This window comes from Prionailurus viverrinus, chromosome B3 (genome assembly GCF_022837055.1).
Source record: "Prionailurus viverrinus isolate Anna chromosome B3, UM_Priviv_1.0, whole genome shotgun sequence".
Taxonomy (NCBI): Eukaryota; Metazoa; Chordata; class Mammalia; order Carnivora; family Felidae; genus Prionailurus; species Prionailurus viverrinus.
In genome coordinates, this window is record NC_062566.1 from 69,921,981 (window position 1) to 69,936,315 (window position 14,335).

The following is a 14,335-nucleotide window of genomic DNA, read 5'->3' on the forward strand; positions in this document are numbered from 1 at the left end:
CCTAAGACATAAATGTCCATATGCATTTATAAAGTATTATATGGGGCGCCTGGGTGGCGCAGTCGGTTAAGCGTCCGACTTCAGCCAGGTCACGATCTCACGGTCCGTGAGTTCGAGCCCCGCGTCGGGCTCTGGCCTGATGGCTCAGAGCCTGGAGCCTGTTTCCGATTCTGTGTCTCCCTCTCTCTCTCTGCCCCTCCCCCGTTCATGCTCTGTCTCTCTCTGTCCCAAAAATAAATAAACGTTGAAAAAAAAAATTTTTTTTTTAAATAAATAAATAAATAAAAAGTATTATAAAGGGCGCCTGGGTGGCTCAGTCAGTTGAGCCTCCAACTCTTTGATTTTGGTTCAGGTCATGATCACAGGGTCATAGGGTAGAGTCTTGAGTCCAGCTCCCACTGAGCGTGGTGCCTGCCTAAGATTCTCTCTTTCCCTCTGCCCCTCTCCCCCACTCGCACGCTCTCTCTAAAATAAAAAATAAAAGTATTGTAAGTCACAAGTGACAATTACATTCAAAAGCTTAATATTTACATACAAAAATCAATCAATTGGGGCACCTGGGTGGCTCAGTTGGTTATGGTTTTGGCTCAGGTCATGATCTCACGGTTTGTGAATTCCAGCCTTCCAGCCGTGTCAAGCTGTGTGCTGACAGCGCCAAGTCTTCTCGAGATTCTGTCTCCCTCTCTCTGCCCCTCCCCCACTCAGGCACCCACAGGAGCTCTCTCTCTCCAAATAAACTAAAAAAAAATCTATCAATGGATCCAGAGATAAAATCCTATGTCCTTTAGTATTTGAATTAATTTTTTTAATGTTTGTTTATTTTTGAGAGAGAGACAGAGCACGAGCGGGGGAGGGGCAGAGAGAGGGGGGAGACACAGAATTTGAAGCAGGCTCCAGGCTCTGAGCTGTCAGTACAGAGCCAGATGCAGGTCTCGAACTCAGGAACTGTGGCATCATGATCTGAGCCAAAGTCAGACACTTAACCGACTGAGCCACCCAGGCGCCCCTTGACTTTTTTAAAGATTTATTTATTTTATTTATGTAATCTCTACACCCAATGTGGGGTTTGAACTCACAACCCCAAGATCAAGACTCACATGCTCTTCTGACTGAGCCAGCCAGGCACCTCTGACTTAATATTAAGACTCAGTTTGGGGGGTGCCTGGGTGGCGCAGTCGGTTAAGCGTCCGACTTCAGCCAGGTCACGATCTCACGGTCCGTGAGTTCGAGCCCCGCATCGGGCTCTGGGCTGATGGCTCAGAGCCTGGAGCCTGTTTCTGATTCTGTGTCTCCCTCTCTCTCTGCCCCTCCCCCGTTCATGCTCTGTCTCTCTCTGTCCCAAAAATAAATAAACGTTGGAAAAAAAAAAAAAGACTCAGTTTGGTCACAGAATCTCAGATTTTTTTAAATGTTTATTTATTAAAAAAATTTTTTTATATTGTTTATTTATCTTCAAGAGAGAGCGAGAGACAGAGCTCAAGCAGGGGAGGGGCAGAGAGGGAGGGAGACTCAGAATCTGAAGCAGGCTCCATGCTCCGAGCTGTCAGCACAGAGCCCAACGTGGGGCTCGAACTCAAGAACCGCGAGATTATGACCTGAGCTGAAGTTGGATGCTCAACCGACTGAGCCACCCAGGCGCCCCTATTTATTTTTGAGAGAGAAAGAAAGCACAGGGGAGGGGCAGAGAAAAAAGGAGATAGAGGATCCAAAGCAGGCTCTGTGCTGACAGCAGAGCCCAATGAAGAGCTCAAACTCGGGAGCCACAAGGTCATGACCTGAGCTGAAGTCAGCCACTTAACCAACTGAGCCACCCAGGCACCCCTCAAATTTTTTTTAATATTTAACATGACTTTTAATGCTTTGTTCAATAATGTACAAGTTCTGTATTAAAATTTTTTTTAAATGTTTATTTTTGAGACAGAGACAAAGTGCCCCACAGTTAGGTTTTTTTAAAAGATGGTATTCCAAGGCACCTGGGTGGCTCAGTTGGTGAAGCATCAACTTTGACTCTGGTAATGACCTCTGAGTCCATGGGTTCCAGCCCTGATTTGGGCTCTGTGCTGATAGCTCAGGGCCTGGAGCCTACTTTGGATTCTTTGTCTCCCTCTCTCTCTGCCCCTCCCTCCCTCTAAAAAATAAACATTAAAAAAAAAAACAAAAAACCACAAACCTGGGGCACCTGAGTGGCTCGAGCATCTGACTTTGGCTCAGGTCATGATCTCATGGTTGGTGGGTTCGAGCCCCACATCATCAGCCTGTCAGCACAGAGCCCACTTTTGGATCCTCTGTCCTACTTTCTCTGCCCCTCCCCACTTGCACTTTGCCAACAACAAAAAAAAAAAAATTAAAAAAACACTTAACAATATAACTTGCACAATTTCCCATAGCAAAAAAAAAAAGACTACATCATTTTAATGACTACGTGATATTTCTGTGTCTACCACATGGAGCATAATTTGCTTAACTAATATACTCCCATATTACAGTATATTTAGACTATTTTGTTTCCACTGTTTTACTATTATCATTAATTGATGTGTTGAAAATATCCTTTTTTAAATTAATTTATTTTTGAGAGAGAGCAAGCAAGCAGGGGAGGAGCAGAGAGAGGGAGAGAGAGAATCCCAAGCAGGGTCCATGTCAGCACAGAGCCCAAAGTGGGGAGCCGAAATCAAGAGTACAGACTCAGAGCACCTGGGTGGCTCAGTCAGTTAAGCATCTGGCTTCGGCTCAGGTCATGATCTCACAGTTTGTGGGTTTGAGCCCTGCATGGGGCTCTGTGCTGGTTCTGTGTCTCCCGCTCTCTCTGCCCCTCCCCTGCTCATGCTCTGTCTCTGTCTTTCAAAAGTAAATAAATGTTTAAAAATATTTTTAAAAAGAGTACGGACTCTTTTTTTTTTTTTAATGTTTATTTTTGAGAGAGACAGAGTGTGAGCGGGCGAGGGGCAGAGAGAGACAGAATCAGAAGAAGCCTCCGGGCTCTGAACTGTCAGCACAGAGCCAGATGCAGGGCTCAAACCCACGGATGGGAGATCATGACCTGAGCCAGAAGTCCTTTGCTTAACCAACTGAGCCACCCAAGCGACCCAAGAGTATGGACTTAACTGATTGAGCCACCCAGGCAGCCCAAACATACATCTTAAGGCTAGATTTAGCATATAGGTCCCAGCTAGATTCCTGTAAGTGGTACCATTGGGTCAGGAGGAAGGGAGTCTACAAAGTTTCCCCCAGGTAAGAAATTCTCCTGGGAAGGTGCAAAGGTGGAAACAGCACAGAATTTATGGGCATATTGCTTGGCAGAAGTTACAGTAAAAAGGCCGATAAAAAAATAAGACAACCAGATTTGGAAGTTTGTATCTGAAACAATAAACAAAAGTGAACCACTTGTAGGTTCTTTAGAACTAAATGCTATCAGAGAAAAACACTTCCAGCAGATCAAATAGGAGAGGCATGAAGTAATGAAATTTTGATTTTGGGTGGTGACGGTGAAAACAACTTCAACTAATCTTTAAGACTTGAAGAACTGTATTAAAAGGGCAAACAGAAAATAAATTCTTCTTTTAATGATTTCAGATTTTCCAGGCTGGACAGCCCAGAAACGACAGAATCCTAAGGTCTCAATAAACGTTACAGGGAAACTGTTAGTAAGCTACCTGACAATCAGAGATGGGGGACCGGCAGAATCTACTACATAATTAGTACAGCCCACAGCAAGATGAAAGTGCGAGGTGCTTGTTCAAAAAGCAGGCATTTCAGTCGGCGAGAGCAGACCATTAAACCAAGCGTAGGGTCCAGTACAGAACGCACGCCCGTTAAGATGCCGGCTCTAGCGACCAGAAACGATAAGCTGGTATCTAGCGGTCTAGAGACCTAGAGGCGTCCTCGGGTCTGACCACACCCATTCCTGACCTCAGGGGCCCAGGGAGAGTTAACACTTATAAAAGAGCGCGGACTAGAGGCGCTGAAGTGCAGCTTGGACCCCGGACCTTTGCACTTGGCGCGGCGAGGACACTCGACTTCCAGCCTGGGAGAAGATCCCGAGACGTAGCACGTCCTGGCCTTGGACTCAGCCGCTTACTCATAAACCCGGAGGAAGGGTAGGAGGCGGCGCTCGTGCACTCGCGGGACTCCCAGAGCGGAGGCGGCACGCCGGAGACCTAGGGTCTAGGGAAGGTCTGCAAATCCCGGAGAGCCGACAGGCTTCCAAGGGGAACAGACGGAACCGGAAAGGCCCCTAGAAACCCACGGGTGTGTTAGGGAGCGTCTGCAAAGACCGCGAAGGGAAGCCAGGAGTCATCTGAAAAGTTGCCAAAGCAACTAAAGGGTGGTCTAGAAAGGGTAGTCCCCACAAAACAAGGCTTCCGGAAGCTAAACCCGGAAGCGAGGGTGTGGAGGCCTAGATCCCCTTGTGTGACGTGATCACACCCCAAAGGCACCGGTCACCCCTTAGGGCCGGGCTGACTGAAGCTACAGCCAGCAAAATAAGGCTGGAGCCGGGTCGGGAGGAAGGCGAAAGGGAGGCCCTTAGAGATCGTCTGAAAATTGCGAAGGCAAAAGAACTTTAGGGGCCGACGGCAAATGGTATCCCTCGGTAAGACACCTCTAGGTAGCGAACCACCAATTTATTGCAAGCCCCGCCCCTCACCCATCAAGCCTAGTTCCGTTGTCTCCGAATCAGGAAGTAGCCGGTTCCCCACTACTCCTCCCAAGGAAGAGCGAACGCCCCACCTCGGTCGCGCGCTTTTCCTCCCCTCCCACCCTTCACGCACCTTCTCCCGCCCACCTGTCAATCACTGTGCTCAGCTGTCCAGTTGGCGGGCCAAGGGGGCGGGGCCGTCAGGGGCAACGCGTGACGTCTGCAGTCCTCCGGCCGGGAAGCCAGGAGATGCATGACGGAGGAGGCGCGTGACGGAGGAGCAGTTGGCCAACGCTGCGGCCACAGTCGGTGTAAACAAGGCCTCGCGCCGCTGCGGGTCCTGCGACCGCTCCCGGCTGGTGGGTGGTTTCGCGCGCGGCAGTAACCGCCGGCTTCAGTGGGAGGGGCTTCTCGGCTTCTCCCTGCCTCCCCCACTTGGCGTACACACCCCCAGCACACCACGTGGGCGTGAGGCGAGGAAGGAAGGGGTGTTAGGCTGAATTCTAACTTCATTGGTTGTCGCTGCTGCCGGCTTTCGCAAAGAAGCGCTCTGATTGGTCGGTAAGGGGGGCGTCGGGGGGTCTCAGAGCCTTAAGGCTTCTGATTGGTTACATGAGATAAGCTAATGAGGCGCTTTCTTCCGCGAGGGGTTTTGATTGGTCGGCCAGAGAGGTTACCTGGGAATTCACCCACCTACTCCCCCCAGGGACTTTGATAGGTGAGTTTGAGGTAGAAAACTGAGAAATTCCTCTTCAAAGGATTCTCATTGGTGAGCTAGGGTAGCTCCTTAGACTTCACTCTCTGATTTTTTTTTTTTTTTTTTTTTTGCTTCACAGGATTGGGGAAGGTTTGTGGTCCTGAAGCCTTGGGAGTTGTCACAGGCTAAAGAGAAGGGATCTCAGTCCCTAGGAAGGGTCGCCCTCCTGGAGATAGCTACCGCTCTATCTCAGGAGACACTGGTGTTTCTAAAGCAGGCTTTGCTTTCATCAAACCCAAGGAGGTGACACGAGGAGTCCCTGCACAGGACCTAATGATGCTGTGATCAGAAGATGGGATCACGGAACAGCAGTAGCGCAGGAACTGGGTCCGGAGACCCCTCCGAGGGCTTGCCCCGAAGAGGGGCTAGCCTGCGTCGGAGTGAGGAAGAGGAAGAGGAGGATGAAGATGTGGATCTGGCCCAGGTACTGGCCTATCTCCTCCGCAGGTAACTTACCCTCTGATGTGTCCCCACCAGGGACCACCACAGTCCCTTGATCCCAACTCCAGGCAGTGAAGTTAAAGAGGATAGGGAATGGGATTAGCCCAGACCAGCTGTTCTGTTTGAGCTTCCCTTCTGGACATTCATGGCACTCATCTCAATACACAACAAGAGTAGTTCTTAATTAGGGAGGGTCACGAAGACAAACTCACTTCTGTGTTTGAGGGAACTGTTCAGGGGAGCCTCTCTAGCTGTTTCGACACAAATGTAAGCTATTTTCCAAGTAAGTAAAAAATAAAATGAAAATGGGGCCCTGATGGAAGAGGAGTGATGTGAGGGGTAAAGAGAAGAGCTGGGGAGGTGGGTGTTCAACTTCTGTGAAGTTATTGACATGTGATATGAGGCCATGTGGACTTACTTGAAAAACAAGTTTAAATTAACCTAACTCTAACCCTGTTCTTGAGGAAAGAATGCTTTGAGGAAATTGACCACCAGCACTTAACCAAAAAGGTTTGCCACTGGCTTTGTTGTTTAGCTGTAGCTCCTTGGGAAGAAGACAAGCCTGGGGATCCCTTTAGTTCTATTCTGGACTCCTCAGGCAAGAGGCTCAGAAGGAAATGCTCTTAGAACTTTTAGCTCTCTAGGAAGTCAGTTTAGTAGGTTTGTCAACATCCACGGAATGTTGCGGTTTTCCGCTCCTGCTGTAAGCATGAAGATTCGTTTCCTACTGTATCTTATAGGAGACTGAAAATTACAGCCAAGGTCTAGTCAGCCTCAAACTTCAAAACAGGGACAGTGTAGGGTTTGAATAGTAGGTGGATAGCCACTCACTCTGAATTTGGTTGGTTTGGGCAAGGGATCCTCCCTTTTATCATGGGCATCTCTCCATAGAGGCCAAGTGAGGTTGGTGCAGGGAGGAGGTGCAGCAAATTTACAACTCATCCAGGCCCTCTCAGACTCGGAGGAAGAGCATGACAGTGCCTGGGATGGCCGTCTTGGGGACCGATACAACCCACCTGGTAAGAGGAAAGGCAGACTGAGACCCTAACATTGGAAGACTTTCATTAGAAAATCCTTTTTCTTTTCTTTTTCTTTTCTTTTTTTTTTTTTTTTTTTTTTTGTAAGAACATATGTTAAACTGAAATAAGATGAGATAACTCAGGGAATGAGGGAGCCTTCACAGCTGTAGTATATTCGGCCACATTGAGTGGGCTGGAGCACAGTTCTGCGGCTGCAAAACCTAGGATGAAACTTCTCCTTGATACTCACAGTGGACGCAACTCCTGACACCCGGGAGCTGGAATGCAATGAGATCAAGACACAAGTGGAATTGGCCACAGGGCGGCTGGGGCTTAGACGGGCAGCCCGGGAGCACAGCTTTCCTCAAATGCTGCACCAGGTAGGCCTCTCAACCTCCACCCAGCCTGGCAGCAGGCCTCCTGAGGTAGCCAGAAGCTCTGTCTGCCCCAGAGAAGAGGGAAATAAACTTTCCAAGGAAGCCTCAAGTGCTGGAGCTGAAGACTTCTTAGCCAGTCTACGTCGGAGTTTGGTGGGACACACTAGTGTGTGTGGTGTCTATTTCTGTAGCAAGAGCAATCTCTTTGGAGGAGGGGGCTTGGTGTGGCTGCAGTGGCCCTCTGTTTGTGCTAGCAATATTCCCCAATCCCTTCCTTTAGAGAGAACGGGGCCTCTGCCACCGGGGAAGCTTCTCCCTTGGAGAACGGTCTCGAATGATGTCTCAGTGAGTATGGGGCTTGGTGGAGAGACTCTAAGGGCCAGATAGGTTTTATCCCCTAAACTTTGAAGGGACAGGTATAAAAGGATGGTCAGGGATATTAAAGTTAAATGGGGTCAAAGTTTGAGAGTAAACAAACTGGAAAAGCGTAGGAACTGAGAAGACAAACAAATGAATGTAAGAACAGGGATTATACCCCAGGCCAAAAGGGAAGTTCGCCCTCGTACTCACACCCAGCTCTGTTAGGATTCTGCTAACCGGGATAATCCTCATCCTCAGCTCCCTTTACCTTCACTTTCCCTCTCCCTCCCCAGCTTCTTGCCCAACGATCTGGGTTTCACTGATACCTACTCTCAGAAAGCTTTCTGCGGCATCTACAGCAAAGATGGTCAGATCTTCATGTCTGCTTGCCAAGGTACCAGTCCCTGGTCCTACGAACTACCCTGAAACAAGGAATATACCCCCTGACTGAGGCTAGAAAGCCCCAGACTGAGGGAACGCTGACCCTGGGTTAGGATGCTTAGCCAGAACACATTCCCCATGATCAAGGGAAGATTCCACAGATGTACAGAGAAGGAGAGGTCAGATCTAGAGAGGATGCAAGAAGAGGGTTCCCTAATTCTGCCTGATCCCCACTTACCCAGACCAGACAATCCGACTGTATGACTGCCGGTATGGCCGCTTTCATAAATTCAAGAGCATCAAGGCCCGGGATGTAGGCTGGAGCGTACTGGACGTGGCCTTCACCCCTGATGGGAACCACTTCCTATATTCCAGCTGGTCTGATTACAGTGAGTATGCCCCAGACTTCTACTGGCTCTCCAGCCCAGGACCCGAGGTCTCCCGAATGCCCACGTCCATTGTGCCAGGACTTTATCCCTTCTCCTGGGAGGATCACTCCCAGGGTCTGACATCCTTGCCCTTTGTTCCATCTCCTGCCCAGCTTCACTTCCACCCTCCTTCCCCCAGCTCTGAAAGATTCTTGTCTCTCTTGCCTTTCTTAGTTCATATCTGCAACATCTACGGGGAGGGAGACACACACACTGCCCTGGATCTAAGGTACTGGCTTCCCTCCTTGGGCAGACTCATCAGAAACTTCTCAAGAGGAAGGCTCTCCAGGAGCAAACCTCCTGAACTGGAACTCCTGCTTAGAGGGAGAAAGTACACTGGTTGCAAGTGTCTCTGTGCGGATTCCTGGGAGGGAAGCGCCCATCCTTTTCAGCCAGAGGACCAGGGTAAAACAGATGGTTGCGGGATTATTTCCGCGTCCTCACTGAGGTGATCCACATTCTGGCACGCATTAGCCGGACTTCCTTTTCCCCTTAGAAGTGTGCCTTAAAATCCTCGTCAGATTCTGTGCAGATCAACAAAGGCTGAGGGGAGTCTACTTAACCCAGTTCCTTCTATGCTCTTTTCAGGCCAGATGAGCGTCGCTTTGCTGTCTTTTCCATCGCTGTCTCCTCAGATGGACGGGAAGTGTTAGGAGGGTGAGTATTTGTAGGGGATGCACTCCTCAATTAACGAGGTAGGAGTTCTCCCAGAGACTGTACTGGACCCCACTATGGAGAAACAACCAGCCCTTCTCCAAGGTCAGGGTTTACAAGTTGCTTCACCTCTTGCTCACTGTTTCCCCAGCGTGAGATGGGACGTCTCAAACCTGCTTGCAAAAACACAGCTAACTTTTTTCCCACCTCCTGTGTAAGAAGAGACCAGGGCTTGCCCCTCAGCAGGACTTTGCAACAGGGACTCTCTAGAGCATACACAGCATAAGTCCTCTCAGTTCTGGCTCCAGGACCCTCTTTATCCCTTCCCTTTCAGGGCCAATGATGGCTGCCTATACGTCTTTGATCGAGAACAGAACCGGCGCACCCTTCAGGTAATGTCCTTGAAACTTAGAGCCTCTGCTTCCTGGTCTTTGGCCTATTAGAAGACCTAGAAAGAGGTCCTAGGTGTTCTGGCTTCCTTCTTCGCTAGATTGAGTCCCATGAGGATGATGTGAATGCAGTGGCCTTTGCTGACATAAGCTCCCAAATCCTGTTCTCTGGGGGTGATGATGCCATCTGCAAAGTGTGGGATCGACGCACCATGCGGGAGGATGACCCTAAGCCCGTGGGTGCACTGGCTGGACACCAGGATGGCATCACCTTCATTGACAGCAAGGTGGGCAGGGAAGCAGAACCGCACAGCCAGGTTACAGTTGTCAAAGTGGACTGGCATGGAAACTCACCAAGCTCCTTATTAGCTAAGGTTTGCAAGAGCTGGAGTTTAGGGAAGGGACTTAAGCCAAGAAACATGAGCTCCATCTGTATTCACCAGTCCTCAAGGAGCAGGGCAGGGCTTTCTGTGGAAGGAAAGAAGACAGTTAATCCAGGATAGAATAGGAGGCCCAGCCAGTCCCTGGGCAAAGAAGGGGAAAGCTAGCCAGGGGGTCGGGTCTGTGGTAGAATACCAATGGTGAGCTCACCTGGATGAAGAAAGAGGCAAGCTAAGTCAAAGGACTGACATTCTTCCCCCTCACCTGGAGAAGCAGAGCTGGACTGACAGACCCCGATATTTGCAAACTCTGATACCTTGTTCCCCATCTGGGGATTCACAGGGTGATGCCCGGTATCTCATCTCCAACTCCAAAGACCAGACCATCAAGCTCTGGGATATCCGACGCTTTTCTAGTCGGGAAGGTATGGAAGCCTCACGGCAGGCTGCCACACAGCAAAACTGGGACTACCGCTGGCAGCAGGTACCCAAAAAAGGTGAGAGTGGAAGGTAGAACCTGAGATCTGGAGAATAAAGAGTCAGGGGTGGTAGTTAAAATAATTAACCCCTGGTAAGGCCTGGCATGGGCACAGTGGATGTGACCGTAGCCTGGGTCCCTCCCCCCAACTCCCTCTTGCTAGGCATGAAGTCTTTGCTGAACTCTGGGGAGAGTTGGGGTTCCCGGGGCTGGGGCTCACTCAGAAACAACCAATACAAAAAGTATTTCAGTATCTTCACAACCAGCATGCTGAGCCATATTGGTGAACATTAGGTGGGGAAGGAGCCACCAGTCGGAGTCTGGAAAGGCAGTCATCTGTAAGCATCAGTCTTTGCTGAGGACTGATGATACAGGAGAATCCAGACTCCCTAACCTAGGGCTCTCCATGCATCCCTACCCAGCCTGGCGGAAACTGAAACTCCCAGGAGACAGCTCCTTGATGACCTACCGGGGCCATGGGGTGCTGCATACCCTTATCCGTTGCCGATTCTCCCCCACCCATAGCACCGGCCAGCAGTTCATCTACAGTGGCTGCTCTACTGGCAAAGTTGTCGGTAAGGATTGTGTCAGAAGAGGGGGCCTTGGGAAAGGCAGGAATATTTCTCTGGCATTTCACCTGTTACCAGTAACCACCTTAAATGTCTTGATGGTGACTATAAGTGAGATTTAATTCAGTTTGGAGCAGGTTAGGTTTAGGGAAGTAGAAAACATTGTATTCACTAGCACTTTCTTTTTTTTTAAGAGAGAGTACAAGTGTGGAAGGGGCAGAGGGAGAGGGAGAAAGAGAATCTCCAGCAGGCTCCACGCCCAGCGTGAGCCAGACACAGGCTCAATCCCATGACCCTGGAATCATGACGTGAGCCGAAATCAAAAGTCAGACGCTTAACCGACTGAGCCACCCAGACACCCTAACATGTTAAATTAGGAAAAGGAACATAGGGGCATCTGAGTGGCTTAGTCATTTAAGCGTCTGACTTTCGATTTCGGCTCACGTCATGATCTCATGGTTCGTGAGTTCGAGCCCCACATCAGGCTCTGTGCTCACAGCTCGGAGCCTCGAGCCTGCTTCAGCTTCTGTGTCTCCCTCTCTCTCTACCCCTGCCCACTCACCTTCTGTTTCTCTCAAAACAAATAAACATTAAAAGAAGGAACATAGGCTTCTATTTAGTAAATATAATAATAGATTGCCAAAAATATACTTAGTTCTATTTTTTTAGCCTGTCAAGAAAAGAAAGAGATTGCAGATGAAAAGCCGGGGGGGGGGGGGGGGGCGGAAATGGAGGGCAGGGACAAATAGGATGACACAAGAAGACAAGCTCATAGTAAAGGACATGCAGTCATTAAAGCAGAAAGTGTGCAGAAAGACACAAATACATGTACAGCTATGAGGAGCCTAAGACAGTGCCATACCTAGGGAGGCACTCAGGGGCCCACTCAGAAAGGAAGATGCACCCCTGTCCAGAAGACTCCAAAAGACTCGGGTGTCTGTGCAGATAGCCCATTGTTCACTTTTGTTGTGCCTTCCATATCTTACGGGTTTCATAGAAAATTGTTGTAAAGAGCTTTAAAGCCACATTACATTTTCTTAACTTTTGACCCTGTGAAGTTTAGGTAAGGGCCAGGGAGAGGTATCCAAGCTCTGCCAGACCACACACTCAAGCCGAGGTAGGGAAAAGAAAGAGAAATTACATCATCCTCTGGTGTGGGCTTTGCTCCCTGCGAAAGTGGGGAAATTGCCCTAGAGGTAAGCAGTACAGTTCAGGAACTGTGAGGGGTATTTAGAAGGTACTCTGGCAGCCCCGTCTCCACTCTGACCTTCCCTGGACAGTGTACGACCTCCTCAGCGGCCACATCGTGAAGAAGCTGACCAACCACAAGGCCTGCGTGCGTGACGTCAGCTGGCACCCCTTTGAGGAAAAGATTGTCAGCAGTTCGGTGAGGTGGCAGGGGTTGGGGGGCCAGTGGATGTCTGGGACTTGGACCTAGGCAGGGCAGCACCCCCTGACTACTTGCCACCTTCTGCCCTGCAGTGGGATGGGAACCTGCGTCTCTGGCAGTACCGCCAGGCCGAGTACTTCCAGGACGACATGCCAGAATCTGAGGAGCCCCTCAGCGCCCCTGCCCCAGTGCCCCACCCCTCTGCAGCCTTTTCCTCACCCCAGTAGACCTGATCTCCAGCCCCATACACCAGTGAGCCTCTTACAAGCTCTCTGCCTCCTCCCTTCCGGGAGATCTGTGGGGGAATCCCTGGCATTGGATGGGGAGGAGCACAAGCCCAGGCTTTGGGGCCCTAGCTGAGCCCTAGAAGGGCCTCCCCAAGGGGCAGAGTAACTCTGTCTCCTCATGTTCTCACACCCAGTGGCTTGGGTGTCTATTTCTGGCCAGGGTTTGGCAGGACTGCCATTATCTGGGGTGTGGCCTTTGTCAGCAGGAGAACTGTCCTGAGTGTTTTTAATCATGTTTGGATGTTAAGTGTTAGCTCCTAGAATAGATGCCCGGGGCCAGGTCTGAACTGAGCTGTCAGCCAGACCCTTCCCTGGCCTTCATGTTGAGGATTAGACTGGCCAATCCGAGGGCCAGGCATCCTGGCCCTTCTTCCAGAGGTCCTGAAGGCTAGAGCTCTAGCCATTTAGGGGAGGGTGGGATGAGTAAGGCATATCATTAGCACCCTCCTGGGTGGGAATTAGATCTTCTCTCTCTATGTCTGGGTCTTTGGGGTGGGACAGGTTGTGGTGTGAGAGGCTCCATGTGGCCCCACACAGGGCAGGCCCTCCCTTCCCAGACTTCCATCATGCTGGAGGCCAGCACCTTCAAGGAGGGATGTTGAAGTAGGACTCCTTCGTCCTCTCACTGGCTTTGGCTCCCTCAATAAATTCTCTGTGGGAACCTGGCTCAGTGTCTGTCTCTGTCTCATTCTTTTTCCTGTCTAAGGCCTTTTATCCTCTCACTTCAAGAAAGTAGTATCCACAAAGCCTTCAGATATGCTTCTCTGTGGGAGAAAACACCCCTTTGATGCCCCCAAGATGAAGAGAAATGCCAAAATCATTTGTTAACTGTGCTCTGCAACAGGCAACTCCCTCACTGAACTCAGAAACTTCCAGCAAGTAGAAATTGAGATAGCAGGAAGTAAGTGCATTTTAGATTAGAACCTGGAACACCCACATCAGCTTTGTTCTGGGGCTGGCCTTGGAGCTGGTCCGGTCTATGAGAAGTAGCTCAGAGCCAGAGAGAACTGGATGGGCACTGATGCCAGGCCCCATCTGGGTGCTTCACACCGAGGACCTCATCCACCCTCACAGCCACCCTTTGTACAGGTGAGGAAATGGCAATGTGAAGAGGTCAGGCAACATGCCCCAGATGTAATAGATTGCCAAAAATATCTTTGGGGTGGGACACAGCAAACCCATGGTTTATGGTCAGAAGGAGAGTTGGTTAGGGTCCACACCCAGCTCTGATCTACCTTTCTTTGTGATATTTCATTATCCCTAATGCAATTTGCAAACCAGCATACACAACTCCAAGTGTTCTCAAAGACACAGCAAGGGGTAAAAGGGATCCGTCTTTCACAGCAAAACAGGTAGTTTTAAAAGAGTAGATTCTCCAGCTGCTCGGCCCACATGTGATCTCTTTCCTCTGACTGATCTGCCTAATGTGAAACTCATGCCTGTCTCCCTTCCTACTGGCCCTCCTCATTCCCCTTCTGTCACTTCACCCCAGAGATGCCACCCGTCTCACGCAGAACCTGTATTATCTCCAGAGCGCCAAAACTGAGAAGCAAATTACAATTTTTAATATCCTCAAAGGCTCCTTTAATCAAGGCCTCAAGGACCATCCATTCTTCTTATCAAGAGATGAATTTCCAGGGCGCCTGGGTGGCTCAGTCAGTTAAGCATCTGACTTTGGCTCAGGTCATGATCTCATGGTTCATGGGTTCGAGCCCTGTGTCAGGCTCTGTGCTGACAGCTGAGAGCCTGGAACCTGCTTCAGATTCTGTGTCTCCCTCTCTCTCTGCCA

General features: G+C 49.9%; 2 protein-coding genes across 12 annotated transcripts in view; one reads left to right on the forward strand and one right to left on the reverse strand.

Annotated features, from left to right (window-relative positions):
* NRL (neural retina leucine zipper) overlaps positions 1-4,910 on the reverse strand; it is a 30,116-nt gene extending 25,206 nt beyond the window's left edge. Inside the window, exon 1 of one of the 3 annotated variants that reach the window (XM_047862094.1) lies at positions 4,784-4,910. The gene's annotated coding sequence lies outside the window, so the exon portion shown is untranslated. Of the gene's footprint in view, positions 1-4,769 lie in introns of all 3 variants that reach the window. The other 2 variants (XM_047862093.1, XM_047862095.1) reach the window with 2 other exon arrangements.
* DCAF11 (DDB1 and CUL4 associated factor 11) lies at positions 3,951-13,211 on the forward strand. 9 transcript variants are annotated; one of them, XM_047862089.1, is made up of 16 exons: positions 4,881-4,995; positions 5,473-5,483; positions 5,634-5,840; positions 6,726-6,853; positions 7,106-7,233; positions 7,511-7,575; positions 7,884-7,984; positions 8,214-8,360; positions 8,574-8,628; positions 8,988-9,056; positions 9,388-9,445; positions 9,544-9,729; positions 10,166-10,319; positions 10,723-10,875; positions 12,150-12,256; positions 12,352-13,211. In XM_047862089.1, exons 3-16 carry the CDS (start codon positions 5,686-5,688, stop codon positions 12,484-12,486), a joined length of 1,641 nt encoding a protein of 546 aa, XP_047718045.1. In that variant the 5' UTR covers positions 4,881-4,995; positions 5,473-5,483; positions 5,634-5,685; the 3' UTR covers positions 12,487-13,211. The 9 variants fall into 9 exon arrangements, 8 of the variants coding, with proteins under 8 accessions (XP_047718040.1, XP_047718044.1, XP_047718041.1 ...); XM_047862084.1 differs by lacking the exon at positions 4,881-4,995 and adding an exon at positions 3,951-4,097 and having other exon boundaries at positions 5,473-5,840; XM_047862088.1 differs by lacking the exons at positions 4,881-4,995; positions 5,473-5,483 and adding an exon at positions 3,956-4,097.
* Positions 13,212-14,335: the final 1,124 nt, after the last annotated feature.

What these genes read in the sequence shown, in the direction of transcription:
- DCAF11 (XM_047862083.1), top strand. Translation starts at nt 4,890, where the DNA reads ATGACGGAGGAGGCGCGTGACGGAGGAGCAGTTGGCCAACGCTGCGGC. An exon ending in CTTCATGTCTGCTTGCCAAG is followed by an intron (nt 7,985 to 8,213) that starts GTACCAGTCCCT and finishes CCACTTACCCAG; the next exon opens with ACCAGACAATCCGACTGTAT. An exon ending in GGACGGGAAGTGTTAGGAGG is followed by an intron (nt 9,057 to 9,387) that starts GTGAGTATTTGT and finishes CTTCCCTTTCAG; the next exon opens with GGCCAATGATGGCTGCCTAT.